Source organism: Eumetopias jubatus, unplaced genomic scaffold (assembly GCF_037043125.1).
Source record: "Eumetopias jubatus isolate StellerSeaLion01/CBP00866 unplaced genomic scaffold, mEumJub1_p1.0 scaffold_3, whole genome shotgun sequence".
Taxonomy (NCBI): domain Eukaryota; kingdom Metazoa; phylum Chordata; class Mammalia; order Carnivora; family Otariidae; genus Eumetopias; species Eumetopias jubatus.
This window is the reverse complement of record NW_028274809.1, coordinates 101400385-101428360: the sequence shown is the minus strand read 5'-3', so window position 1 is coordinate 101428360 and position 27976 is coordinate 101400385. Positions and strand designations below refer to the sequence as shown.

The 27976-nt window shown below is 39.3% G+C and overlaps 1 protein-coding gene and 1 pseudogene across 2 annotated transcripts in view; one reads left to right on the top strand and one right to left on the bottom strand.

Annotated features, from left to right (window-relative positions):
• On the bottom strand, nucleotides 1-347 carry LOC114207296 (large ribosomal subunit protein eL43 pseudogene; annotated as a pseudogene).
• CUNH2orf76 (chromosome unknown C2orf76 homolog) overlaps nucleotides 1-27976 on the top strand; it is a 91317-nt gene that overhangs the window by 22720 nt on the left and 40621 nt on the right. For both annotated transcript variants that reach the window (XM_088021762.1, XM_028101304.2), the window contains exons 2-5: nucleotides 2233-2377; nucleotides 18803-18853; nucleotides 22492-22529; nucleotides 27229-27310. In XM_088021762.1, the coding sequence (XP_087877888.1) occupies nucleotides 2245-2377; nucleotides 18803-18853; nucleotides 22492-22529; nucleotides 27229-27310 (304 nt within the window). In that variant the 5' untranslated portion in view covers nucleotides 2233-2244. The remainder of the gene's footprint in view (nucleotides 1-2232; nucleotides 2378-18802; nucleotides 18854-22491; nucleotides 22530-27228; nucleotides 27311-27976) is intronic.

The window sequence follows — 27976 nt, the reverse complement described above, 5'->3', positions numbered from 1 at the left end:
TTTTTTTTTTTTGTTACATAAATTAACCCATTTATTATAGGCTAGTAATGTTTCAAATGGTGAAGCTTCTACTGATCTTTCAACTCCTTCAGTCTTCTGATAGCAGACTTTACTGTGACAGCAGAAGTGGTGTTGTAGGTCCAAGCGCCACCAGCGACGGTTTTCATGCAGGAGCCACAATGCCAGATCCCCACAGCTCGTCTTTTCATCTTTGTTTTGCCACAGAAGGAGCAAGTGTACTTGGCGTGCTGGCTTATTTCAATCTTCTTCACCATTTTCCTGAGGGAGGCACCACAACGGGTCCCGTATTTACCCACGATTCCGACCTTCTTGGTGCGTTTAGCCATCTCGTCTATTCAGTAAGCTTCTATTATGTGAGATCCAACTGTGTGTTACAGCAAAGAGGTGGAGTTGATTTTTAGTTAGATCTGGCCATGTCTAAACTCTTTGGGGACTTGGACTACATGATAGGGCTTCCTGGCATGTGTGCCTGGATGTGTGTGCGTGTGTTTTGGAGGGCTTCTTTGTTGTGGGAGCTCCGTGACAGGAGGAAGTGGTCATGATTTCAGCAAACCTGTAACACTGTTCTAAAATCTTTTACAGAAATCTTTTACAGTATCCCCTTTTCAAGAAGTATACTTTCTCAAGTACTTCAGTATGTCTTACATTGTAATTTTGTAGATGTCTGCTGAGGTGCTATTACTTGATAGATTCTAAGATCAGAATTTTGGGGGAGCATGGTAATTCAGATTTAAGAAGAAATAATGTCATCGCTAATATTGGAAGTATCCATTCCAGTTGTTAATTTGAGGTCATTAAGTACTAAGCAAGATTATAAGGTGGGCCCTTACCATATTTTAGAGAGGAAAAAAATAAGTTCATTAAGAACCATTCATTTAAATATAAACAATATAAATTATAATTATAAATTTTTGTATTAAAACAGCTTGAGCCTTTGCTTTTCACACATAATGTGCTATATATTCTCTCAACCTTAGTAAAATATTTGTTTAAGCATTCTATGATACAGAGATTTTCTAGGCCAAATTAGTGTGGCTTGTTTGGGTATATTATGAAATAGTACAGACACACTAAAAGGCATAAAGAGTAATACATTATCCATGTACCTAACATTCTACTTAAGAAACGAAAATTCTACCAACATAATTGGCCCATGTACTTCTCTAATTGCATAATCCTTCCTTTGCCTCAGAAATAACAATTATCTCCTTTTAAACGTAATCAAAGCTATGTTTTTGAACTTTAGTATAAGTCGTGGGGTACTGTGACTCTCCTGCAACTTGCTTTTTTTTTTTTTTCATTTGCCATAATATTTTTGAGATTCATTTATGTTGATGCATAGGTCCATTCATTTTTGCTGCTTGTACTCTTCCACTGTATGCCATAATTTCCTTATCTCTTCTGTTGACAGACATGTTTCCAGTCTTTGCAGTTAATTAACAGTGTTCTTCATATGCACGTATTTCACAGATTCCCTAGGATACCTTTGAATGAAATTGCTGGGTCAAAAGATACCTGTTGGGGATGCCCGCCTTCCCTGATTAAATTCTCATTGCTTTACACAGTTCCTTGCCAACACTAGGTATTATCAGATTTTTTTTAAGTTTGTTTGGTGAGTGATAGGTCTCATCTTGAATTTCTCTGATTACTAGTGAGGTTGGACATCCTTTCTAATGTGTCGTATTACAGGTATTTTTTCCTAGTAAAATTGTATATTATGGCTGAAAATTATTATGTAAAGTTGAAAGTACCATGAAGTAGTTACTACAAGATAGAAATATACCATAATTGTATCTTTAGAACATTGGCAACTTTGCAGATTTTTTGGGAGGAAATGATTTGGTTTCCGTTAGCATATTAGAGCATGGACTTGGGAATTAACTGATGCTTGAAACCTGGCTGCATTGTTTTTTGTTTTTTTGTTTTTAAGAGGGGAAGGGAAGGGCAGAGGAGGAGGGAGAGAGATTTATCATTTTGTGCCAATCAGGACATTAGTGACTATGACAAAGCTGTCTAGGGTCACAGTGGATAGGTGGGAGTAACCTTGGGACTCTTGTGGGTGCCCGGGCTCTGACCTGGGTTTGGGGACTGTCAGTAACCATATGATGTGGGAGAGATGGCGGGGTGCCCTGGAGATCATGGTGGAAATGCAGGCTTGTAGATTATTGTGAATTTATTTTATTTAGACTGTTCTCATGTCTCTTACCACAGGAATTTCTCCACATGGCTTCCAAAGAAGTGACCATTACAGTTCGCCTCATTCGTTCATTTGAGCATCGCAATTTCAAGCCTATAGTATATCATGGAGTTAATTTGGACCAAACTACAAAGGAATTTATAGTATTTCTAAAGCAAGGTATGAGATGTGTTAGTCATTTTGCTTTATTAGTATTTTGAAAAAATAGTTGACTATTACATGGATGGTAATCTTTTAAAAATACTTTGAAATATTAATCTAGTAGGTCAGCTCCTGTGCTGTTCCTTGGCATCAGCCTGAAGTACCTTCCTGAGGCTCATTTAGCACTGTGTATATCCACCTCAGGAATTATAACCCTCATGTTTGGCTTCTACCTTTTTTCCCTCCTTTTTAAATTTTTTATTATTTGTTATTTTAAAAAATTTTTTAAAGATTTTATTTATTTGAGAGAGTGAGAGAGAGCATGGTGAGGGGAAGGGGCAGAGGGAGAAGCAGGCTCCCCACAGAACAGGGAACCCAACATGGGACTCGATCCCAGGACCCTGGGATCATGACCTGAGCCTAAGGCAGATGTTTAACCATCTGAGCCACCCAGGCACCCACTTTTTTTTTTTTTATTAAAAAAAGATTAAGATCTAGGTTTTCTTATAATGGGTTTATGTATTTGGAGGTTGATTAACAAGGGAATGCAATGTAGCCAATTGTGTTACCTGGCTGAGCACACAGAGGGCCTCACGGGGAGCAAGCTAGGAAGGTGACAGTCCTCTGTACGGCCAGAAAATCATGAGAGCTGTTGGTCACTGAGATCACAGAAATGACAACCAGACCAACTGGTGCTATTTTATCATTTCGAGCTTAAAATTCAGTAGGTATGAAGTGAGCAAAGGCTTGCTTTTTCCCCAAAGATTTTATTTATTTATTTGTCAGAGAGCAAGAGAGAGCGAGCGCACAAGCAGGGGGAGCAGCAGACAGAGGGAAAGGGAGGCTCCCAACGTGGGACTCGATCCCAGGACCCTGGGATCATTACCTGAGCCAAAGGCAGACGGCTTAACTGACTGAACCACCCAAGTGTCCCAAGTGAAGGCTTTTGATAGGACCTCGATGGGTTTCTAAACCCTGTTTTTTTGTTTTTTTCCCCCAAAGATTATTTATTTATCTGACAGAGAGAGAGGGAACACAAGCAGGGGAGTGGGAGAAGCAGGCTCCCCACGGAGCAGGGGGAGCCCGATGCGGGGCTCGGTCCCAGGACCCTGGGATCATGACCTGAGCCGAAGGCAGCCGCTTAACCAACTGAGCCACCCAGGCGCCCTCTAACCCCTGTTTTTAATTATTGAAGTGTTCCAATCATCAACATTTGATAAAACATCTAGAATGAGCTTTGGTTATTTTAATTGAAATGTAATTTACATATGGTGTACAGATTATAGTTCCATGAGTTTTGACAAATATAGTGCTTTATATCCATCTTAATTTTTTTTTTTTTTTTTACTTTGACATACTTTTAGATACAGAAAAGTTGCAAAAATAGGACAAAGAATTCCAACTTTGGGTAGTTTTACTGCTCAGTATTACCTGAGTAGGGAGTAGGCAAGGTAGGCGACCTATACAGAAGACAGACCGCTCAGTCTCCCTTGTAGTGACTGTTAAAAGATTTCATAAGGAGAACATCATTACTCCTTAAAGTAACTGTAGGCTGACATATGGAGCATATGTTGTTATTGCTGTGTTCTTAATTGTTAGGGGGAAATTGAGAGTTGGTACTAAGATATTGCCAATTACAGAGTGTCTTGCTTTTGAAAAGATAACACCAGAAGCATATTTGGATTTTGAAATAAAAACAAATCCCTGTATTTCTTATTTTGAAATCTTTATGCATATTATGAATTTTATAGTGTTTCTTAGTATTGTCGTAGTAAGTGCTACGATGTTCTTGGTACAGTGCAGGATAAGTTCTTCTCAGAGCCCTTGAGAATAAGGTATAATCTTCAGGCTGCTGCAGTGGTAGGGGAAAATGTACTGTTCCCCTCCCCCCCCCGCCCCGGGTCACTGTGCTCTTCTCTTCCCAGATGCCTTTGGTGCCTTCCCCATCAGAGTAGTAGTACGGATCACAGCTAGATGCTCAGCCCTGCCTGTCCACATCTTTCACCTGTGTTGGTAATAACATAACTGCTACTTGTTTTAATTGTATGTGTGGCAAATGTGTCCCACTGACTAAAAGGTGAACTTTTGGGGTGCGGGTTCTTTTGAGTTGTGGGCTCTGTGCCCAAGCCTATCTGATTGGAGGCACTGTGGAACTTCGCTGAAAGGGTGGTGGGCCACATATCTACCTTTTGTAATTTTGTACATAACAAAGACCAAAGAGTTTATTTTGGGGGAATTTTTCAAGTTAGTGAGCAAAGCAGGGGAAGTGTTAGAGGGAGAGGGAGAAGCAGACTCCCTGCTGAGCATGGAACCCGATGTGGGACTCCATCCCAGGGCTCTGGGATCATGACACGAGCTGAAGGCAGAAGCTTAACCAACTGAGCCACCCAGGTGCCCCTTATTTCATCCTTCTAAAGTAGGAACTGTTTTATCCCATTTTATAGGTGAAGAAACTAAGGAACAGAGAGGGTAAGAAACTTGCCTGAGGTTACATGGCTAATAAAAGGCAAAGCTGCAATTCAACCCAGGCAGTTTAACTATATGTGTACTATTTTATTTATTTATTTATTTAAAGATTTTATTTATTCATTTGACAGAGAGAGACACAGCGAGAGAGGGAACACAAGCAGGGGGAGTGGGAGAGGGAGAAGCAGGCTTCCCGTGGAGCAGGGAGCCTGATGCAGGGCTTGATCCCAGGACCTTGGGATCATGACCCAAGCTGAAGGTAGACGTTTAACGACTGAGCCACCCAGGTGCCCCAACATTTAAAAAATTTTTTTAATTTAAATTCAGTTAATTAACATATAGTGTATTACTAGTTTCAGGGGTAGAGTTTAGTGATTCATCAGTTGCATATAACACCCAGTGCTCATTTCATCAAGTGCCCTCCTTAATGCCCATCACCCACCTCCCCTCCAGCAACTCTTAGTTTGTTTCCTATAGTTAAGAGTCTCTTATGGTAGGGGCGCCTGGGTGGCTCAGTCGTTAAGCGTCTGCCTTCGGCTCAGGTCATGATCCCAGGGTCCTGAGATCGAGCCCCGCATCGGGCTCCCTGCTCAGCGGGAAGCCTGCTTCTCCCTCTCCCACTCCCCCTGCTTGTGTTCCCTCTCTCGCTATCTCTCTGTCAAATAAATAAATAAAATCTTTAAAAAAAAAAAAAGAGTCTCTTATGGTTTGTCTCCTTCTCTGTTTTTATCTGATTTTATTTTTCCTTCCTTTCCCCTAGGTTCATTTGTTTTGTTTCTTAAGTTCCACATATGCATGAAATCATATGGTATTTGTCTTTCTCTGATTGACTCTGCTTAGCATATGTACTCTTTTTTTTTTTAAATTTAGATTCAATTAGGCAACATACAGTGCATCCTGAGTTTCAGATGTAGTGTTCAATAATTCATCAGTTGCGTATAACACCCAGTGCTCATCACATCACAGCTCCCTCCTTAATGCCCATTACCTGGTTACCCCATCCTCCCACCCCCGCCCCTCCAGTAGCATGTATACTCTTACACACCACACTAAGTTGCCTCTCTTCTGTAAAGTAGCTGGTCCGTTGGGTGAATACTAGGAGAGTTAGTTTCTTTGTATGTTTCTTTGTATCTGATGCTCCTGTCCACATTTTTCCCATTACTAATGTCTTACCTTAGTCTGCTACATTTATTGCAAGGAATGAGCCAATATTGAGTCATCATTAACTAGTCTATGGTTTCTTTTGGTTTCTGTAGTTTTTACCTAGTATCTTTATTCTGTTCCAGGATCTCTTCTAGAATTGCACACTACATTTAGTTGTCATGTCTCCCTAGGTTCCTATGGGCCATATGGGATCCTCAGATCAACTTCCCTGCTTGACGGCTTTCACAATTTTGAGGAGCACTGGTCAAGCCTATTGTAGGACAGCCCTCTAGTGGAATTTGCCTGCTACATTTCTCGTGATTAAACTGGGGTTATGGGTTTTTGAGAGGGAGGCCACGAAGGTGAAGTGTCACTTTTATCCTGTCATATCGGGGACATGTACTTTCTACGTGATTATGATCATTGCCGTTAGATCACCCAGCTGTGGTAGTGTTAGCTTCTCCACTGTAGTTAGTCTCTCTCTTCATCTCGTACCCTTTGGAAGGCAGTCGCTGTGCACAGCTCACATACAGCTCAAGAGTGGGGAGTTCCGTTCCCCCTCCTTTATGGGGTAATATCTACATCATTTATTTGGAATTCTGCAGGGGACATTTTGTTTTGTTGTGCAAACTCTTCTGGCTCTGCCCGCTGGGGACCTTGAGTTGTCTTCTGTGCCCCTTCTCTCTGTGTGCTTGTGTTGAGTACTTTCTCACTTTCTGGTGCTATAAGATGCTTCAGGCTCATCTTGTTTATATCCTGCCCCAGTCCCAGAATCAGCCATTTCTCAGAGTCCCGGTTCCTGAGAGCCAGATCTGGGTGCTAGCTGGGCTCACTACTCCTAGGGTATTGTTTTTTAAAGCTCTCTCAGCTGGAAGAGCAAAGAAATAGATCCCCCTGTACACATACACCTATCTATGAGTATTTTCATGTCACCATCTGTATCTATAGGTTAAACATGAGTCCTTCCTGATGTTTTCCAGTCCATTCCAACATGTATTTATATTCCTACCCTAAGTGAGGAGTCTGGCTCCCATCATCTGCCATCCATTTACTTAATTTTTTAATTCCAGTATACATAGTCATTAATCTGTACCCTCTGGGAAGCAACTTGATATTAACTAGAAGTCAACACTTTGGTGCAGTTCCTTTTGCCTTAGATTTAAAAAATGTCTTCATTGCCACAGTTACTGATGTCAGCAGCTTTTCCTCCACTGCCCTCAGGAAGGTTGTTTCATACATTTGCAATACGTCTAGATTCTCTTGTCATCGTCTGCATTCTCGTCCTCCTGAATGGTGGTGTGGTTTTTTTTTTTTTTTTTTTCACTTTGCATACATTGAAGTTCACTCTTTGTGCTGTAAAGTTCTGCGGGTTTCAACAAATGAGTAATGTTGTGTCACATTACACTGCCATACAGAATAGTTTCACTGCCATAAAAATCCTCCATGCTTCACCTCTTTATCCTCCCCTGCAAGCCCCAGGCAACCGCTGGTCTCTTTACTGTCTCTAGTTTTGCTTTTTCAAGGATATCATGTGCTTGGATTTGCAAAATATGTAGCCTTTGCAGACTGGTTTCTTTCACTTAGAAACATGTATTTAAGGTTCCACTGTATCTTTTCTTCTTTTTTTTTTCCTTTTTTTTTTATTTTTAAAGATTTTATTTATTTGACAGAGATAGCAAGAGCAGGAACCCAGGCAGGGGGAGTGGGAGAGGGAGAAGCAGGCTCCCTGCCAAGCAGGAAGCCTGATGTGGGGCTCGATCCCAGGACTCTGGGATCATGACCTGAGCTGAAGGCAGATGCTTAACGACTGAGCCACCGAGGCGCCCCTCCACTGTATCTTTTCATGGCACATCCTGTCTTCCTAATTTCCTTTAATCTGGAACAGCCCCCCACCTTTTGTCTGTCATTGTATTGATTTTTTTTTTTTTTTTAAATCCAAGTCCATATTCTTATAGACTGTCCTAAAGTCTGGATTTATTTGCTTGTTTTCTTGTGATTAGATTCAGGTTAAACATTTTTGGCTAGACTATTCTGTAGGTTGCAGGTCAACGAGCTATGACAAGCTAAGACTGACCTGCTACCTGTTTCTATAAATGAAGTTTCTTGGACCACAGCCACAGTTGTGACCTGGACTGTATGTCACACAAAACCTAAAATGTTGACTAGCACGCCTTTACATAAATAGTTTGCTGAAACTGATGGAGGTGATTCCTTCCTGTTGCATCACATCAGGAAGTGCTTGATGTTGCTTTGCCCTGTTATCTGTCATAAAATTTCAGTCATTTGGTTAAGGCATTCTCTACCAGATTTCTCTGTTGTAAGAGTATCTTTCTGATTAATAAGTAGTGTATGGAGTGATAAACATTGAGACCATTCACATATCAGGTTTCCAGGAGTTTTAGTATCTCTTGATGATCCTTACTTGAATCATTGATGTTTACAAAACTCAGGATTTTTCTTCCTCTGTGAGTCCTTCTACATTTATTATTTCGCATTCTGCCGTAAAGAAGCAGTCCTCCGGTGCCCCTCTCTTTTAGAAAGGAACAGGGTAATTTTGCAGTGGCAAAGTCACAGCACATTATCGCCTTATCACAAAGGGACTCCTCCTTCAGTGTTGTGTTGAGGCAGTGTTCTCTTGTTTGTAACTATAAAATATACTGTAGATTCTTTAGTTTAAATATTTAACTCTGTAAACTTAAAATACAAACTAACACTCTATTCTCTGTGGCTGTGACCTATGGAATGAGAATATAACAATAAAGGGGATATGTTACGTGAGGGGCAGTCAGTGGTTATCTCTAGGAAGGGGGTATAAGGGGACTAGGGAAAGACATGTTATATTTAATAAAAAACAGTAAAGTGTCTGAAGCAGTCATGACAATATAGTAAATGTGGTTGGTGGGTTAAATGAATTTTGTTCTATTCACCACACTTTTTTTTTAAATTTAGTTTTTAGAGAGAATGAGAGAGCGAGCAAGCAGGGGGGCTGGGGCCAAAGGGGAGGGAGAGAGAATCTTAAGCAGGCTCTGTTTGTGCTCAGTGTGGAGCCCAACACGGGGCTTGATCCCATGACCCTGAAACCACAACCTGAGCTGAAACCAAAAGTCAGAAGCTTAACTGACTGAGCCACCCAGGTGCCCCTATTCTCCACACTTTTTATGTTTAGATTATTTCATAATTAAAGTGAAAAGCATCTTGATAGATCTTAACCTTGGAATCTTACTATAATATCAGACAAGACCCCTTCTTAGGTTATAATGTTGGCACATTGTTCTGATTAGTGGTGGGGATTTGGTATTCTTGCTCATACAGATTAGTCATTAAATTAGTCAATTTCTTTTTTTCCTGTAGGTGTTAGTGCTTTCCTAAAAGTCTTTAAATGTAGAGCTAGCACCTAAAAATAAGTTACAAATTGTATCTCTTCTATTTTTAGAGGCTTTACCAAGAGGTAAAGAATTATTTTATTGCCCATCAATATTTTAATAATGTTCAAAACTTTATTGATCTTTACATTGAAATGTGATTTAACATTTCAGACTTTTTCTTTTAAAGATTTTTATTTATTTATTCATGAGAGACAGAGAGAGAAAGAGAGAGGCAGAGGCAGAGGGAGAAACAGGCTCCCCACTGAGCAGGGAGCCCGATGCAGGACTCAATCCCAGGACCCTGGGATCATGACTTGATGAAGGCAAACGCTTAACCATCTGAGCCACCCAGGCGCCCAGCATTTCAGACTTCTTTTGTGGCATCCTAACTGCCAGCAGTATATTTATTAAATTACCTTATTTTACTAATTAATTTTTCTATGGATACCTTTTATGGTGACCTAAATGAACGAGTAAAGTTAGTGGTTACCTTTTTGTGAACTTTGCAGTAATGAAATATTAAATTGATTTTTTTGCAGAATTCATCTTGTAATCCCACAATCTTCTGTAAAGGTTCATTAGGTCTCAAAGTTAAGTTCAAAGGTGGGGAAAGATAAAATTAAAGGAAAACTCTGTGCAAAGTGGGAAATACTTTCCAGAATGTAATAGATATGCCACAGATTTTCCTTTCAGCCCAGGTGAACAACAGGGACTGAACTTTCTCTTCCATCTGAAACAACTGAAAAAACTATGCAAGATTTATGAAACAGTGGTTTTCAGATATTGGACATGAGGGAGCACAAGACAGTGGTCCCTGGAATAGGAGAAACAAGATGGAGAGAGTCTTTAGGCCACAGAGCAGGGTAAGGGAAATGCAGGTAGAACTTGGTTAGTTCCATGAGTTCAGTAGTCAAAGCTGGCAGTCTGGAGTGGAGCTTGGAGAGTTCATAGAACAGAGAACTGGCACGGAGAGGGCTGTACAGAGAGAACACTCCGAACATTTGCAGTGTCTTTGAAGACTTGCAGAATGTGTATCTTCAATTGAATACAGTCAGCACAAGTGTGTGAGGAAACTACCAGAGGCCAGGTAAAGAACAACCTGATGTAAGCAGAAGGCAAAATGCTCAGAGCTCATATAGGCCTGGGACTAGTTTTTTTTTTTTTTTTTTTTCCCATACCAGCCAGAGTGGAGGACCTTGTGATTTATAGGTTATCAGGCAGAGTATTTAGAAGGGTATTGCTGAATTGTAAGGCAGAATGAACCCTAGAGTGAATTCTACCCTGCTGTCACCTAACAAAGCTCAAAAGCAAGACTCAAAAGGATCTAACAGTTTCCAAGTAATTTAGCCAAAGCTCAGAATGTTTATAGAAATACACAAATATCCAGCACTCAAAAGAGGTAAGATTCACAATGACCTGCATCAAATCAGAACTTACCAGGCATGCAAAGAAGCAAGAAAATATGAACCATAATTAAGAGAGAAATCAATCAATTGAAGCCAGCCCAGAAATGTTGCAGATAACAGAATTAGTAGACAAGGACAATCAGAAGTTATTATAAACTATATAGCAAATACTCAAGAAGGTAGAGGGACAATTGAACCATGTTAGAGATGGAGGATAGGAAAAAAAAACCCAAATGGAACTAGAGATGAAAAATATGAATTTGAGATGGATATGCCCTGGGTAGGATTAACGTGTAGTTCAGATGGGGCAGAGGAAAAGATCGGTAAGCTTGAAAACAAAGCAACAAAAGCCATCTAAAAGCATAGACAAAAGACTGAAAGAAAAATAAATAGAGCAGTAGAGAGGGGTGGGACAACTTCCACTAGCCAAATATACGTGTAATTGGAGGCCATGAGGATGGGAGCTGGAACAGGGGGACAGAAGACATATTTGAAGAAATGATGGTTGAAAATTTTACAAATGTGATGAGAACTATAAACCCACATATTGAAGCAGTTCAGCAAATCCCCAAGCAAAAGAAACATGAAGAAAGCTACACAAAGGCATATTTAATCAAATTGCTTATAGCTGGTGATAAAGAGAAAATCTTAAAAGCAGCTGGGGGATAAAAAAACACACACATACATAAGGAGGAACAAGTATGAAGGACATCAGACTTCTCATCAGAATCAATCCATGTCAGAAGATAGTGGAGCGACATCTTTAAAATATTGAAAGAAAATCAGTCTAGGATTCTATTCCCGTCTTTCAGAAATGGAGGCATAATAAGACTTTAGACATACAAAAGCTGAGAGAGTCCATCACCAGGAGACCTGAACTATAGGAAATGCTAAAGGACCTTCATCCAACAGAAGGGAAATGATACCAGATAGAAATTTGGAGGCACACAAAGAAATGAAGAGCACAGGAAATGGTAAACATGGGTAAATATGAACGCCTTTTTTTTTAATTTTATAGTTTTTCTTCAAATATATTTCATAAGGAAAAACAGTAACAGTGTGTTGTGGGGTTTATGGAAAATACATGCACTAGCACAAAGGCTGGGAGGGGAGAAATGGAAGCATGTTAGAGTATCACTTGGAGGTAGAATGATAAGATAAAGATATTTACTACAGACTTTAAAGCAACTGCATGTGTAGGCACACACAGCTCCCCTAACAGTTATGGATAATATGCCAACAAATGTGTTAAAATGGAATCATAAAAAATTGTCAAATAGGCCAATCCAAGAGAAGGTAGAAGAGGAAATAACACATGGACAGAACAAAACAAAACCCAAATAGCAAAGTGGTAGGTTTAAATCCAATCATATTAATAATCACATTAAATGTAAATGGTCTGAACACCCTAATTAAATGACAGACATATAACAGGAAGTCCTAAATTATATGTTGCCTATAAGAAATGCACTTTAAATATGAAGATAAAAATCAGTTAAAGGTAAAAGGATGAAAAAATTATACCATGCTAATACCAATCAAAAGAAAGCTGGAGCGGCTATAGTAATATCAGATAGAGTAGATTTCAGAGTAAAGTATATTACTAGGGATAAAGACTATCATTTTATAATGGTAAGGCATCAGTTAAGATGACATAATGATTCTAAATGCTTATGCACCTGACACAAGAGAACTTCAAAAATATGTGGTCAAAACTAACAGAACTGCAAAGAAAAATAGATGACTCTTCAATCCCTGGGAGACTGCAACATTGCTCCCTCAATAATTGATGGAACAAGTAGATAGAAAGTCAGTAAGTATACAAAAAACTTGAACAACACTCTTGACCAAAGTGACATTTATAGAACACTCCACCAAACAACATAATACACATTCCTCTCAAGTGCACATAGAACATTTACCAAGAGACTATATTTCAATCCATAAAACAAGCCATGACAAATGGAAAAGGACTAAATTCCTATAATGTATGTTTTCTGACTACAGTGGAGTTAGAAATCAATGACAGAAGAATCTCTGGAAAATTCTGAAATGTTTGGAAACCAAATGGTGTACTTCTGAATAACCTGTGTGTGTAAACGCAGAGATCAAAAGAGTATTATGAACTGAATAAAAATGAATACACAGCTTTTCAAAGTTTGTGGGAAGCAGGTAAAACAGTACTTATAGGAATATTTATAGGACTAGAAATGTCTAAATTAAAAAAAAGAAGAGGTCTCAAATTACTGATTTCAGCTTCTCTGTTGAGAAAGTAGAAAAAGAAAAGTAAATTAAATCCAAAGTAAGCAGAATAAAAGAAATCATAAAGATTATAGTAGATAATGGAAAACCACAGAGAAAGTCAATAATCAGCCGTACCTGATTCTTTGAAATCCATGAAATTAATAAAGCTGTAGCTGGACTGATTGGAAAAAACAAAAGAGAGAAGATACAAATTATCGGTATCAATGGTGAGAGTTGTTACATTACTACAGAATCGACACAAATACTAAAAGAATAACAAGGGAATACATTAAACAACTTTATGCCATAAATATGTTATCCCAGGACAGTGGACAAGTTCCTTGAAACACCCAAACTACCGAAGCCCACTAACAGACAGACAACCTGAATAATTCTGTATTTTAAAATGAGCAGTAGTTAAAACACATTTCCACACAGGAAACTCCAGTCCCAGTTCCAGTCATTGGTGAATTCTACCATATATTTAAGGAAGAAATAATCCCAATTCTACAGAAAGTCTTCCATAAAACTCAAGAGGAGGAAATATTTATCAGAAAGTATTATTTTCTGAGGCCAGCCTTACCCTGATAGCAAAATCAGAGAATGTAATTAGAAGAAAAAAACAGCTACCAAAACCAACATCTTTCACACAAAGAGATACAGTATTTAAAGAAGAATATATTAGGACCATATGGAGTTTACCTTAGGAATGCGAGGATGGTTTACTATCAAAAATCAGTGGGGGCGCCTGGGTGGCTTAGTCGGTTAAGCATCTGCCTTTGGCTCAGGCCATGATCCCAGGATCCTAGGATTGAGCCCCATGTCTGGCTCTCTGCTCAGCAGGGAGCCTCCTTCTCCCTCTGCTGCTCCTCCTCCTTGTGCTCTCTCTCTGTCAAATAAATAAAATCTTGAAAAAAAAAAGTAAAAACAACAAAAAGCAATCAATGTAGTTCATTATATGGATAGATGAAGGAAGGAAAACCAGATGAATCTCTCAGTAGATAAAGACAAAATCCAGCATCCATTCCTGTTAGAAACTCTTAGCAAAGTAAGAATAGAAGGGAATTTATTCTACCTGGTTAAGGGTATCTATGAAAAATGGACCTCCAACATCATACTTAATGGTGGAAGACTGGGTGCTTTCCTCCTAAGATTAGGAACCAGGCAGGGGTGTCTGCTCATAATCACTTCTGTTCAACACTGAGCTGGAAGTTCTAGCCAATTTATTGAGGCAAGAAAAAGAAATAAAAGGTATCCCTATTAGAAAGGAAAAAGTAAAATTGCCATTATTCACTGGTGACGTGATTACCTACATAATCTATTATGATTTTATTATGATTATAAAATCCTGCAGAATCTATAAAAACTATAATCGAGGCTTAAGGAAGTTGTAGGATATAAGACTAATATACAAAAATCAATTGTGTTAATACGGCTGGAAAATTACAAAAAACCTTTTATAATAGCATCACAAAGTATGAAATGGAATACATTTGCTAGAGTGTAAGACTTTTGCACTGAAGACTCTTAAAACATCACTGAGAAAACTTTTAAAAGACCAAAATAAATGGAGATACCTTGTGTCTGTGGGTCAGAAAAAATATGGTGAAGAGGTCATGTCTCCTCAAAATGATGTATAGCTTCCAATCAAAATCTCAGCACACTTCCTCTCTTCATAAATATATACATAATTATATACTCTACAGTTTAGAAATAAGTTACTCTATTCTAAAATTTATAAGGAAAGTTAAAAAGACCTATGATGTGGGAAACAAAAGCAGAAGAAAAATTATAAAATATCCTTATTGCCTACAGCCCATTGACAAGTCCTTGAAACAGGCAGAGTGACATTCCTCTAGGGACTCAACTGCCTCAATGTTAATACTTTGCTAAGGGCAAAAGACAATCCTAGCACACCCCCCCCACCCCAGGATCCTGTAAGTCTACTTTAACATATAAAAATTCCTTCAGAAATTTCCTTTATCTCTAAACCCCCCAAGATATGTATTATTTATCTCTAAACCCCCCAAGTTGCGTGTTGGCAATCATCCCCCCCAAACATATGGCCCACCGATATACATCTCAAGGGTCTCATGACTTAGGTTTTATTAGACGGTAATAAATGACCTTTTCCCAACAATAGTTAACCCCCTCAAGGTCCTGGAAACCTCGCTTCCAAATTCCTTAGAGACTTAAACTGTAACCCCCTCCCAACTTGAAAGTACATAATGGGCCACTCCTCATGACCCCAGTGTAGCTCTTCCTGCCCACGGGTCCTGTCCCTGCGCTTTCATAAAATCACCTTTTTGCACCAAAGACGTCTCAAGAATTCTTTCTTGGCCTTCGGCTTTGAACCCTAATGTTCTATCTACATCAACCTGTAGTTAAAATAACTCACAAAAAAGAAGAAAAAAAGTTGTAGGAATTACACTGATTACATGACTTAGTACTATAAAGCTACATCAACCAAGACATTGTGTGTGGTATTGATATATAGATGACATATCAATGAAAACCAGTGCAGAAACAGACCTACACTTACATGTATATTCAGTTGATTTTTGACCAAGGTGTTTTTGGGGGAAGAGGTGATCTTTCCAAAAAAAGGTGCTGGAACAATTGGATAGCCATATGCAAATAAATGAACCTCAGCTCTTACCTCGTACCCTATGCAAAAATAACTCAAAATTGGTCAAGATGTAAATGTAAATATAAAAGCAGAAACTATATAAAAGAAAACACAGAAGAAAATGCTAAAGACTTTGATTTTGGAAAAATGTCTTAAATACAGCACAGTGAGCACAAACTGTAAAAGATTAGTCAGGCTTCATCAAAATGAAAAAGTTTGCTTTTCAAAATACACTGTTAAGAAAATGAAAAGACAAGCCATGGACTTGGAGAAAATATTTGTAGAACATCCAACCAAAGACTTGTGCCTAGAAAACAACAACAAAAAAATCCCTTCCAACTACATAGGCAGGACCTAACCCCATTAAAAAGTGCTAAAAGATCTGAACAAACACTTGAGCAAAGAAGATATGTCATACTCACCATCGTTAGTCTAGTGAAGTGCAAGTTAAAGTCATGGTGAGAGGCACCTGGGTGGCTCAGTCGTTAAGCATCTGCCTAGAAAAACACATTTCGTAATTCAGATGTGTGGGTTTTTAAGAAAGTTTTATTTATGGATAATGCATGTAGTTTTAAGGTCAGAACGTAAAAGGAAATCAGTAAAAACTCGCCTTTCCGCTTCTGTTCTCTGACCAGTACACCGTGCTCTCCCCTACCCCATGAACATATAAGCAAATACAAACATATGCTTACTTTCCCCCCATTTGCCTCAAAAGGTCGCTTACTTTAAAAATAATGGTCTGGACCTCGCCGCCATCATGAACGACACAGTAACTATCCGGACCAGGAAGTTCATGACTAACCGACTACTTCAGCGGAAACAGATGGTCATTGATGTTCTTCACCCTGGAAAGGCAACGGTACCTAAGACAGAAATTCGGGAAAAACTAGCCAAAATGTATGAGACCACACCAGATGTCATATTTGTGTTTGGATTCAGAACCCATTTTGGTGGTGGCAAGACAACCGGCTTTGGCATGATTTATGATTCTTTGGATTGTGCAAAGAAAAATGAACCCAAACACAGACTTGCAAGACATGGCCTGTATGAGAAGAAAAAGACATCAAGAAAACAGCAAAAGGAACGTAAGAACAGAATGAACAAAGTCAGGGGGACTGCAAAAGCCAACGTTGGTGCTGGCAAAAAGTGAGCTGGAGATTGGACAACAGAAGGAGTAAAGATGCTGCAGTGGCTTTATCTGTGGTGGTTGTGCAGATTTTTCATCAGAGGATCAATAAACTAAGAATGTTAAAAAAAATAAATAAATAAAAATAATGGTCTGCTTTATGCTTTCCTTTACCTTTAACATACCTTGAAGATATTACTAGAGCACCCTTGTATGTATGTTATATTACATACACATGTGAGAATGTATGTGATCAATTCTTGGAGTGGAATTTCTAGGTCAGAGGGTATATGCACATGTAATTTTCATACATATCAAATTGCCCTCTGACGTACATACCTCAGGTCATGGTCCCAGGGTCCTGGCGTTGAGCCCTGCATCGGGCTCTCTGCTAGGCAGGAAGCCTGCTTCTCCCTCTCCCACTCCCCCTACTTATGTTCCCTCTCTCAATGTCTCTCTCTCTAATAAATAAATAAAATCTTAAAAAAAATTATTTAAAAAAATAAAGTCATGGTGAGAACACAGCACTCCCACTGAAATGGCTAGAATTAAAAAGGTTTATTAATTAAAACCCCAGTTTTGGCTAGGATGTGGAAGAACTGGAACTCTGATAGGCCACTGGTAGGAATGTAAAGAGGAACCACTTTAGAAGATGAGTTGGCAGTTTCTTAAAAGGGTAAACCAACCCCTACCATTCCACTTTTGGGTGAAATGCAAGTGCACGTCCGCATAAGACTACCTGCAGCCTTATTTGTTGTAGCACAAAATGAGAAGCCACCTCTTTTGCCTCTTTCGTAAGGAAGGTGTTTAGTTTTTGTCTCTTCCTCCTCAGGCCTTTTTATATGTTTGTGCACCAAAATTCTTATCTCACCAAATGGGTTGAATGGCTGGTGTCTTTCTGCCATTGCAGAAGAGAACCCCTTCTCCTTGCTGCAGAATGGGAAGATTGGATTCTAGCCCTAACTCTGACACCCTGGGCCAACCAGGACCTCGGAGTTCTTAACTGCCAAATGAAAGGCTTAAGTTATATTTATTCATTCATGAATATTTTTGACCACCTGACATGTGCCCAGCACTCTTTTGGGTACTGGTAACACAATGAAAATCGGCTACAGTCCCTGCCCTCATGGAACCAGTTATCTAATAACCTATGATGTGGCAGACACGGTCTTCAGTTTCAGGAGCTGTGGCCTACTGTCTTAATCTCAAGGAATTTATGAATTAGTAAGGAAGGGAGACCAACATAACAGAACTACTGTTGTAAGGAATGTTATGAAGGAAACCGTTTGAGGGGAGACCCACCCTCAGCAGAGCCTGCAGGGGAGGCTTCTCGGTGGAGTGGCCCTTGAGCTGACATCCAAAGGAAGAAAGAGAAAGTGCTGTCATTTGCCTTCACTGTCTCTTCTCTCAGAAGTCCAGACTGAATGGAAGACAGTGATTTGATTTCTTCGAATGTAGGCACCTCTAACTGTGAGCACTTTCACGGGGCCCTCTGTTCCTTACCTCATACCTTCACAGTGTTTCATTGTCTTGTTCAGGAACTCTAAGTGCTAATAAATTAAACAGATCTAACATTTGAAATTCTGTTTTAAAAAGAATATTTAATTTGTTTTTGTTTTGTTTTCTTTGCTGAGTTAGAGTTACATTGTAGGTTATCTGAATTTTGGTAAGAGTAATAACACTCATCTAGATCATTGGTTTCCATTACAGGCCTGAATGAGTTCTCAGGTTCATATGCTGACTGAATGTCACCTAATAGAAAATAATATCTCACACAGGAATGTTATATATTTTGAATGTACATAGATGCTGTTGTATTTAATAAAATGACAATTCATTTAATAATGTTACTGAATTCTTAGTTCAGCTAGTAACAGCTCAACATTTCCTCAGTGGTTCCATTGTTTTAGATGACCGCTGATTTTTGATGGCATGTTAGCTTCATTTTGTGTTCTATCAAATTTTTCAAAGTAGCTTAGTCTAGAGATCTGGAGAACGTAACAAAAGACTGCATATACTACAAATGTCTACGTGAATATAATAAAAATAATCTTTCTCTTATAGATATTCCTTTAAGGACCAACCTGCCACCACCATTCAGAAATTATAAATATGGTAACTAATTTTACTTATTTAAAAATGTATATTAATATAATTTTACGTTAGTTTTATGTTGATAGCAATTTGAATTTGGTTTTCAAAAATGAGTTTACTATCTGTAAGTAAAAACCAATATGGAAATTTATTTAGGAATATAGGAATCCTGGTGTATCAGTGAAGTAAATTGTAATAGTGTATGGAAGTGGCCTATTTATGAGGAACAAATAACATGTTTGGCAAACGATGTCTAAAATGAATTTCTTTGGTAACCGGGAAAGAAAAATGATTTCAGACTAGGAATTAAAAGAAGAGATTAAACATTTTAAATGCCAATAACTTAAGCATAGTATATAGTAATTTTGCATGTTGCAGGGGTTGATTAAACAATGCAGTAATGAGGCAGGAAGTTGGGTTTCATTATTTGGTATAAAGATGGTATGGTTATTAACCTTCAGCATAGTGACACTCAGCAAACTTTGAGACCTCACTTGAAAATTATGACGCATCTAATTTCTGTTAATTGGTATAGACATTTTTTGAAGTATAAATTTTTTATTACCTTAGATCATTTTTTGGAGTGGCTTTTAATTCTGTTCCCATTTGGTAGAGCAACTTATGACCTAAAATACTTTGAAATCACAATCTTCACCGTGTGTATGCATTTTAATATCCAGAGACTAATTGTGAGGTCATAAGGGGTAGTCAAACAGAAGTTGAAGGCACTGAGTGGAAAGTACTTTGATTTATTGGGCTTAAAGAATTTACATACTAAATATTGAATAAGAGAAAGGAATAAAAAGCACAGTTAAGTAAATACAAAACTTCTCAATTCTGGCTTTCGTGGCTTTCAGAGTATAATGACTTGCAATATAACCTTAAACTTGAATCAACCTACAGATGCCATTTCCTTTTTGCATGGTGTGTGTGTGTGTGTGTGTGTGTGTGTGTGTGTGCACGCACGTGCATGCATATGCATACATATTCCAACTTGTGTTCCATATAAGTCATTTTGAAAGATAAGTTTTAGATACTGAATGCATTAGAATATCTGACTGTTAATCATCACGGTGGTAGGTAATGTACCTCTTATATTGTCCTACCTTATTAACACTGTTTTGTCTTAGGATTTGTATACTATTCAGGTGAATTGGCAGAAGAAATGAACACATTTAACTGTGAGATGAGAAATTAGAGAACCACTGGGGTTTTGATAGACTTTTCAGTGACCCAGTCTGGGTTTGGCTCTGTAACAATCTGCTGCTTTGTGTTCAAAAAGGAAGGCCAAACGTTACTTTCTCACCTGCCCTTGTCCTCCAATATTGCTCCCTGCTCTGTGGGAATAGAACACATTGGGTGTTGGGGAGTGGAAAGGGTCTAGAGTCAGATTTCAGCTTTGTTGGTTGTTGTCCCCATGCCCTTAGGCAAAGGGCTGGCTCGCTGGCCAGACCACGGAGAGTCTGAGAGTTCTTAGGGCCCCTCCTCCTATCTAATTGACATCTACATCTATGACGGATTTATCCCGACCAGACTGTGTTCTAAAGCACATTGGATGTGGTCTTATTTTTAAATCCTGATCACCTAGACATTGTGCCTGTGTACATGACATGTACAGTGTCATGTGTACAGTAACTATGGGTGGCTATGCAGTGTGGAGTTGCTGATACTGTTTATTTCATAAGGCCGTGTGTGATTAAACCACACTTGTGTGAACACGTCAAATGCACCACAAATATATTTTTACTTTTTATTTTTTTTAAGATTTTATTTATTCATTTGAAAGAGACAGAAAGAGCACAAGCAGGGGGAGTGGCAGGCAGAGGGAGAAGCAGGCTCCCCGCTGAGCAAGGAACCTGTCGGTGGGGCCTAGGACCTGGAGATTGTGACCTGAGCCGAAGGCAGACGCTTAACCGCTTAACCGACTGAACCACCTAGGTGCCCCTATTCTTTTTATTTTTATGAGGTTACTTTCCTCAAGGAATTTGCACTTCAGGTACAATACCCACAGATGTTGTTTCTGTTAGTAATGAAGATTTTTTTTTTTAAAGAAGTAAAAACAAGTGAAAGAGATTATTCAGCAAGGAAAAGGACATTATTAGTACAATATCTTTTGCTAGCTGGTTGTTTCCCTGACCCTCTTACCAAGTCTTACTAGTTTCTGTTGGAGGGAAAAATCTGAAAATTTCTGTTTAAATAATTTCTTATTCTGCTAAAAAAAAATGTGGCTTTCTTATTGTGGGTTTGCAGGACCCATTAGAGCAAGGATATTTCTAATAAAGGCTCATTAGCAAAATATGTAGAACATGACTAATATTTTGTAAGGTCAAACCACAGTTTTGCTTGTTGGTTGTAACAGACTTTAAGTAGGATCCTTTTAGTTAAAATACTGGCTTTTCTAACTTGTCTATAATAATAAACCAATATCTATCTATAATGAGAAAAAGATAATAGGTAACTCAGAATAATAGATAATCCAAAAGCCAATTTGTTTATTTTCTTGCATACATTCTGAGCTTATTTTTAGCAATTGTGGTGTATTTACATTCCTAATATGCATTTTTTCACCTAGATTAGATTTATTTTTAGTTCTTAACGGTACATAGTTGCAGTCCTAGGATTAGGCTGACCTTGTGTTAAAAATTGCAATAGATAATTGAAAGTTGACTATTTAAAATAATGGGTAATTCAGTGCTGGTTCTTAACTGGGTAGCTACCCTATTCTTTCGTATTATTAGAACAGAGTTAAATCAGGGCCTGTTTTTTAAGTAGATCCTTTCATTTCATTTTACTATTGGAATTCTTTATTGAATCAAATGGCATGATTGATAGAAATGAATTTTAGTTTAAGGTTAAGAGTTTGTCCAGATATAATAATACATGTAATCATAATACATTAGTTGGATGGTTAAACAAAACTGAAGAATTGGAAACTTTCTGACTTGAATCCCATTAAATGCTGAGCCCCTGCTATAATTAAGAGCTCACTGATGCAGAGTCGGACTTCACCGAATGTGGAGAAATGACTTACTGGAAAAGCACAGCATAGCCTGACATCAAGATAAACAGATTAAGGAGCAAAGGAGGATTGAATAAAGCGGTTAGATGGTGTGAGCCTGTGCAGTGTTTGAAAACCAGGAGGCAAATACTGACATTCTTTGGGCATTAGCAGCCCTGCTCACATAACCAGTGAGCCTGAGCTCAGAGAGTGGTAACAAGTTGTCAGGATAATCATTTGACTCCTGTCACTATATGTATTCTGAGAGATTACTAGGTTTTTTTGAACTGCTTATGTTAATGTCTGACATTTTTTACATTATTTGCTAATTATAGCCTTTTGCAACTCCAAAAAAACAGGATCGAGTAATATCCACCTGTCTTCTATTCTAAGGGAAAATGTGCCAAGTTCATTGCAGGTTATGGCACCCAGTTGTGTGTGTCAAAGACGAAGGCTTTCAAATATCTTTAAACAGCAGTGACCTTTAAGGTGATGATATATAAAAGTAATTTTTTTTTTCTACTGTATACTAGATTTTTAAGTGAACGGATCATAAGGCAAGGACTTAAGTTTCTCAATTTCATAGCTGCACCCTCCTGTTTCATATTATTCAAATGAAGTTTTAAAATAATCTTTTATGAAGACTTCTTTTTTCTTTCAGATAAACTAAAGATGGTTCATCAAGCACATAAGGCAAAGGTACGTTTCATATGTACAGTAGTATCTGGCATATAGCGAGTAATCACTGTTGGCTGTCTCAGTGAATAAATGAATGAACACATGTACTTCTAAGATATTTCCCATTATAATAGCATTTTTTATTTTGTAAATACCCTTTCTACAGCCATTAAGGAAAAAAAAAACCCCACTAAGCCCTTGTTAGTAGTAGATCCTTTAAAAAAGTGTTTTTTAAAAAGCGTGCATGTTCTATATCCAGCAAATATTTAATGTAAAAATTAAATTTGCAAAAAAATGTTTTTTGAAGTTACTAATTCACAGGCAACAGCCATACCCTCATGCCATTTTCTTTGTAATCTCTGGTATACAGTTATTTGAAAGCTGATTGAGTTTATGGGGTATCTAGGACTAGAGAAGACAATGAAATCAGGTGAATTAAAAAATAAATGCTTGGGGCACCAGGGTGGCTCATTTGGTTAAGCATCTGCCTTTGGCTCAGGTCACGATCGATCTCAGAGTCCTGGGATTGAGCCCTACATTAGGCTTCCTGCTCAGTGGGGAGTCTTCAAAATGCTAGTGAGGGTCATTCAGTTGTCCACACTCATTGAACTGAACTCCCCTTAAGATCTGTGCATTTTATTTATATGAAATTCTACCTGAATTTCACAAAACAATAGACATGCCAAAAGGGATCCAACATAAGACTTAAATGGAAATGCTTAGGATATTTGGATGGGAAGATGCAACAGTATGAAGATGTCCATTTTTTCTTAGTTTACAAATTTAATGCCACCCCATATATATATATGAATGAAAGAAGCTGATTATAAAACTAATATGCAAAAAATAAATAAGAATAGTTGGGAAAAGGAAGAAAAAGGGGAGTGACTAGCCCTGACATGTATTACCCATATTATTAAACTCTAGTAATTAAAACAGTGTGGTGCTGCCATATGAACTCTTAGGTCAATGGCACAGAATTAAAAGTCCAAAAATTGACCCAAATATATATCAGAATTTAGTATATAGTAAATATGACATTTTAAAGCTATGGAGAAAACATGAGGATTCAGTAAGTGTTACTGGGACAATTGGGAGACATCCAGAAAACAGTGAATTGAATCCATATCTTTTTTTTTATGCCAAAATAAATACCCACTGGATTAATGACTTAAAGGTGAAAATAAAGCTCACAGGTGAGGACAGAGGTGAAACCAACTGAACATGAGTAGATCATTTGTTCAAGCTGGGTGATGGGTGCGTGGAGGGTTCATTGTGCTGTTCTGTATGTTTGAAATTCTTCATAATTAAAAGCTTTAAAAAAATGAAATTGACAAAAACATTTGAAAAGAATGGGGAATTTTAAAATTAATCTTAGAGTGAAGGTCTTTCTAAGTGTGGTAGAAAACCCAGAAACCATAAAAAATTGATAATTTTACTTTAAACATTTAGCACCTTTTTCTAGGAAAAAAAACTAAAAAATCGAGAAACAAGTGAAAACGGGGAAAATTTTCTAACTTATATTACAGAAAAGGCCTGATTTTCTTAGTATATGATGCTATTTTACAATTCCATTTAAAAAATTATCCTTCGGGGGCACCTGGGTGGCTCAGTCATTAAGCGTCTGCCTTCGGCTCAGGTCATGATCCTAGGGTCCTGGGATCGAGCCCCGCATCGGGCTCCCTGCTCAGCGGGAAGCCTGCTTCTCCCTCTCCCACTCCCCCTGCTTGTGTTCCCTCTCTTGCTGTCTCTCTCTCTGTCAAATAAAAAAAAAAAAAATCTTTAAAAAAATAAAAAATTATCCTTCGAGTCCATTAAAAAACAAAATAAACTTGACTCAAAATAAATGCAAATTCAGACTACACTTACTCTCCATCTGTTAGGTTGGCAAGGATCAGATGGTTTTGATAATATACCATGTCAGTGATGCTCTGGGGACTAGGTACTCTCAGTGATTGGTAGCGTTCCTGTAAAGTGGTACAGACTCTGGAGTGTCATTTAGCAATATCTGCCAAAATAAAATTGCACGTGCTCTCTGACCTAACGATTCTACTTCTAGGAACTTATCTTACACATAAAACTCATACAAAGGCAAAATGATACATGTTATGAGGATATTTGTTGCAGAGTTGTTTATGGTAGCAAGAGATGGAAACAACCTGAATGTCCATCCCTGGGGACAGTGTGTGTGTGTGTGTGTGTGTGTGTGTGTGTGTGTGTGTGTGTGTGTGTGTGTATCCCTTCAGTGGAATAGCCCACGGCCTTGTTGCAGAGTTGTTTATGGTAGCAAGAGATGGAAACAACCTGAATGTCCATCCCTGGGGACAGTGTGTGTGAGTGTGTGTGTGTGTGTGTGTGTGTGTGTGTGTGTGTGTGTGTGTGTGTGTGTGTGTGTGTGTGTGTATCCCTTCAGTGGAATAGCCTGGGGACAGTGTGTGTGTGTGTGTGTGTGTGTGTGTGTGTGTGTGTGTGTGTGTGTGTGTGTGTGTGTATCCCTTCAGTGGAATAGCCCACGGCCTTGATAAATTGAGGCAGCTCGTATTACTGATTTTGAATGATTTTAAGCTATATTTTAAGAGGAAAAAGTCATGTGTTAGAATATAGCATACAGTATGCTGTTATGTGTTTGGAAAAGTTTACCTGCACATTTCTGCCTGCATGAACGTGTACAGAGACAGCCTCTGGAAGGATACGCCAGAATTAGTGTAAGTTCTCTGGAAGGAAACTAGACTACCTGGTAGATAGGGGTTGGGAGGAGACTTACTTTTCTCTCCTTCCCTATGTGCTTGGAGAATTTTGTATCATGAGTATATGCTACCTATTCTTTTTTTTTTTTAAAGATTTTTTTATTTATTTGATAGAGAGACAGCTAGAGAGGGAACACAAGTAGGGGGAGTGGGAGAGGAAGAAGCAGGCTTCCTGCTGAGCAGGGAGCCTGATGTGGGGCTCGATCCAAGGACCTTGGGATCATGACCTGAGCCAAAGGCAGACGCTTAATGACCGAGCCACCCAGGTGCCCCTATGTGCTACCTATTCTAAAATGATTTTTTTTAAAAAAGATTTTATTGATTAATTTGACAGAGCGCAAGAGAGCACAAGCAGGGGGAGCGGTAGGCAGCGGAAGAGGGAGAAGCAGGCTCCCTGCCGAGCAGGGAGCCCCACTCAGGGCTCAATCCCAGGACCCAGGGATCATGACTTGAGCCAAAGGCAGATGCTGAACTGACTGGGCCACCCAGGTGCCCCTAAAATGATTTTTTTTAAAATAACATTCCCTCCCCTTTAATCTGTGTACTCTGGAGGTGAAGCCCTGTGCTCTCTAGTGGGTGAAGTTGTGGACTGTGGAGCATGGCTTCTTGGCCTTCTATTTTAGCTGCTGGAGTGGCCTTTCTGTTCTCTCTTAGCCACATTCTAGAAATAGATTATGTTGCTAAGCAGCTGCATTCTGGTTGACAGGTGGTACTGTGTGTCCAACTAGTGGTCACTTCTATGTGCTTTTTAAGGGCAGATATCAACTCAAAATCTTCTCCTATATTATAATGTTTAACTGGATTTGTAAGTTTCATTGGAGGGCCAACTCATCCACTCCCACCCCAAACCTCATATAGAAAGGTTACAGTCGGTATGACATGGGGTCAAGCTAATATGACGTGGGATCAAGTGTTTACTAGGTAGAGCAAGGTTTTTAGATACGTGGACTTTCGGCCATACAGGTAAACTTGCTTTTCTCCGAAGTCAGGCTGGTCAGAGCTCAGGGGCCTCAGTTCCGTGTACTCTGGGGTCTGTTTCTTTTTCTTTCTCTCTCTCTCTTTTTAAAGATTTTCCTTATTTATTTGAGATGGAGCATGAGTGGGGGTGGGGGTGGGGGGAAGAGGCAGAGGGAGAAGCAGACTCCCCGCTGAGCAGGGAGCCCAAATGGGGCTCAGTCCCAGGACCCCGGGATCATGACCTGAGCTGAAGGCAGGCGCTTAACCGACTGAGCCACTCAGGCACCCCCCTCTGGGTCTGTTTCTTAACCTCTCTGACTCTTGGAATATTGTGAGGATGAGATGACAATGACGGTGGTGAGGACAACAGCCACAGAACAGTGGCAGCTAACATGGAGAGGCCTTGCTCTGTGACTGACACTCCCATACGGTTTTCTGTACTTCATCTCATTTCATCCTCACCACAGGGCGAAAGAGAAGATTCATTCCCCCCCCACCCTTTTTTTTTTTTTTTTTAGAGTGAGAGATTGAGGGAGCAGGGTGTGGGGAGGGAGAGAGAGAATCTTAAGCAGGCTCCACACCCAGCGCAGAGCCTGACATGGGGCTCCATCTCACGACCCTGAGATCATGACCTGAGCCAAAATCAAGAGTTGGATGCTAAACCAACTGAGCCACCCAGGTCCCCTCCCCGTTTTTTTATAGAGGAGGAAACTGAGTCCGGGAGAGGCTATGTAGTTTGTGGAGAACACAGAGTGGGGCATCAGTGGAACCCAAATTTTCATCCAGACCTGGCCCCAGAGCTCCATGCTTAGGGCATTGTCTCCCCAGCACTTACAGAGTGTGCTCACACGGTAGGTGTTCACATCCATTTGCTTCTGCCCTGATGATGACGGGAACAGCAGGTGACTTTGGTTATTGCTGTGACCCAGAGTAACAATTCTGTGTCTTCGAGAAGCCTTCACCAAATATGAAGCACATATGGGTACCGATGAGATGCAGGTTTTCTTTCTTCCTAGACGAACGAGCTTGTGTTGAGTCTGGAAGACGACGACACACTCATGCTGGAAGAAGACAGCACGCTGCGTGCCGGTGGAATCGGTGAGAAAGAGCGCCCCGTGGTGCTGGACGGGCGCTCACTTCCCCAGCCTTTCTGCCAACGCCCGGCTGATTATGTTTGGATAACTCACCGCAAAGTAAATGCTACCCTGGGTGCTCTTTACACTCCCTGATAATTATTCAAAGGAGGAGGATGAGAATGATGTATGTTCAGAGTGTTTGACTGAGGGCAGGCGATATCTGCTCTCCAAATGTGCAGAATGCAAATAGTTCTTTTCTGCAGGTATGCTCAGAATTCTGCTGAGGGTTGTTTTAAGTGATTGACAGGTTATTACTCACTTAATAACCTACTTACTCTTATCAGCGTCATTTGAACTGATGGTTTGAGAGAAATGGACCTGGTAGAACTAATGTGGAATAATGAAGTGAGATGTTGTTTGTATAACGTGTAGTGTGGTTTCTAATAGTCCTCCAGATCACTCAGGGCCCGCCGAGTCGTGGAATTTCAAATAGGAGCCTAGCATGTGTGCTTGATAGGGGGCCTAAATTAGCTTTTCAGCCTAGAATGTGGATGTAGTGCTATTTTAAAGAAATGCCATGTGACGTGTTTTGTGACCATTAGATGTCACTCTAATTCTGTGTATGTACACCTTAAGATTATCTGGCAATGGGAGTGAAGATTTTCGGAGAGGTTGGAGCTGTTGAAGG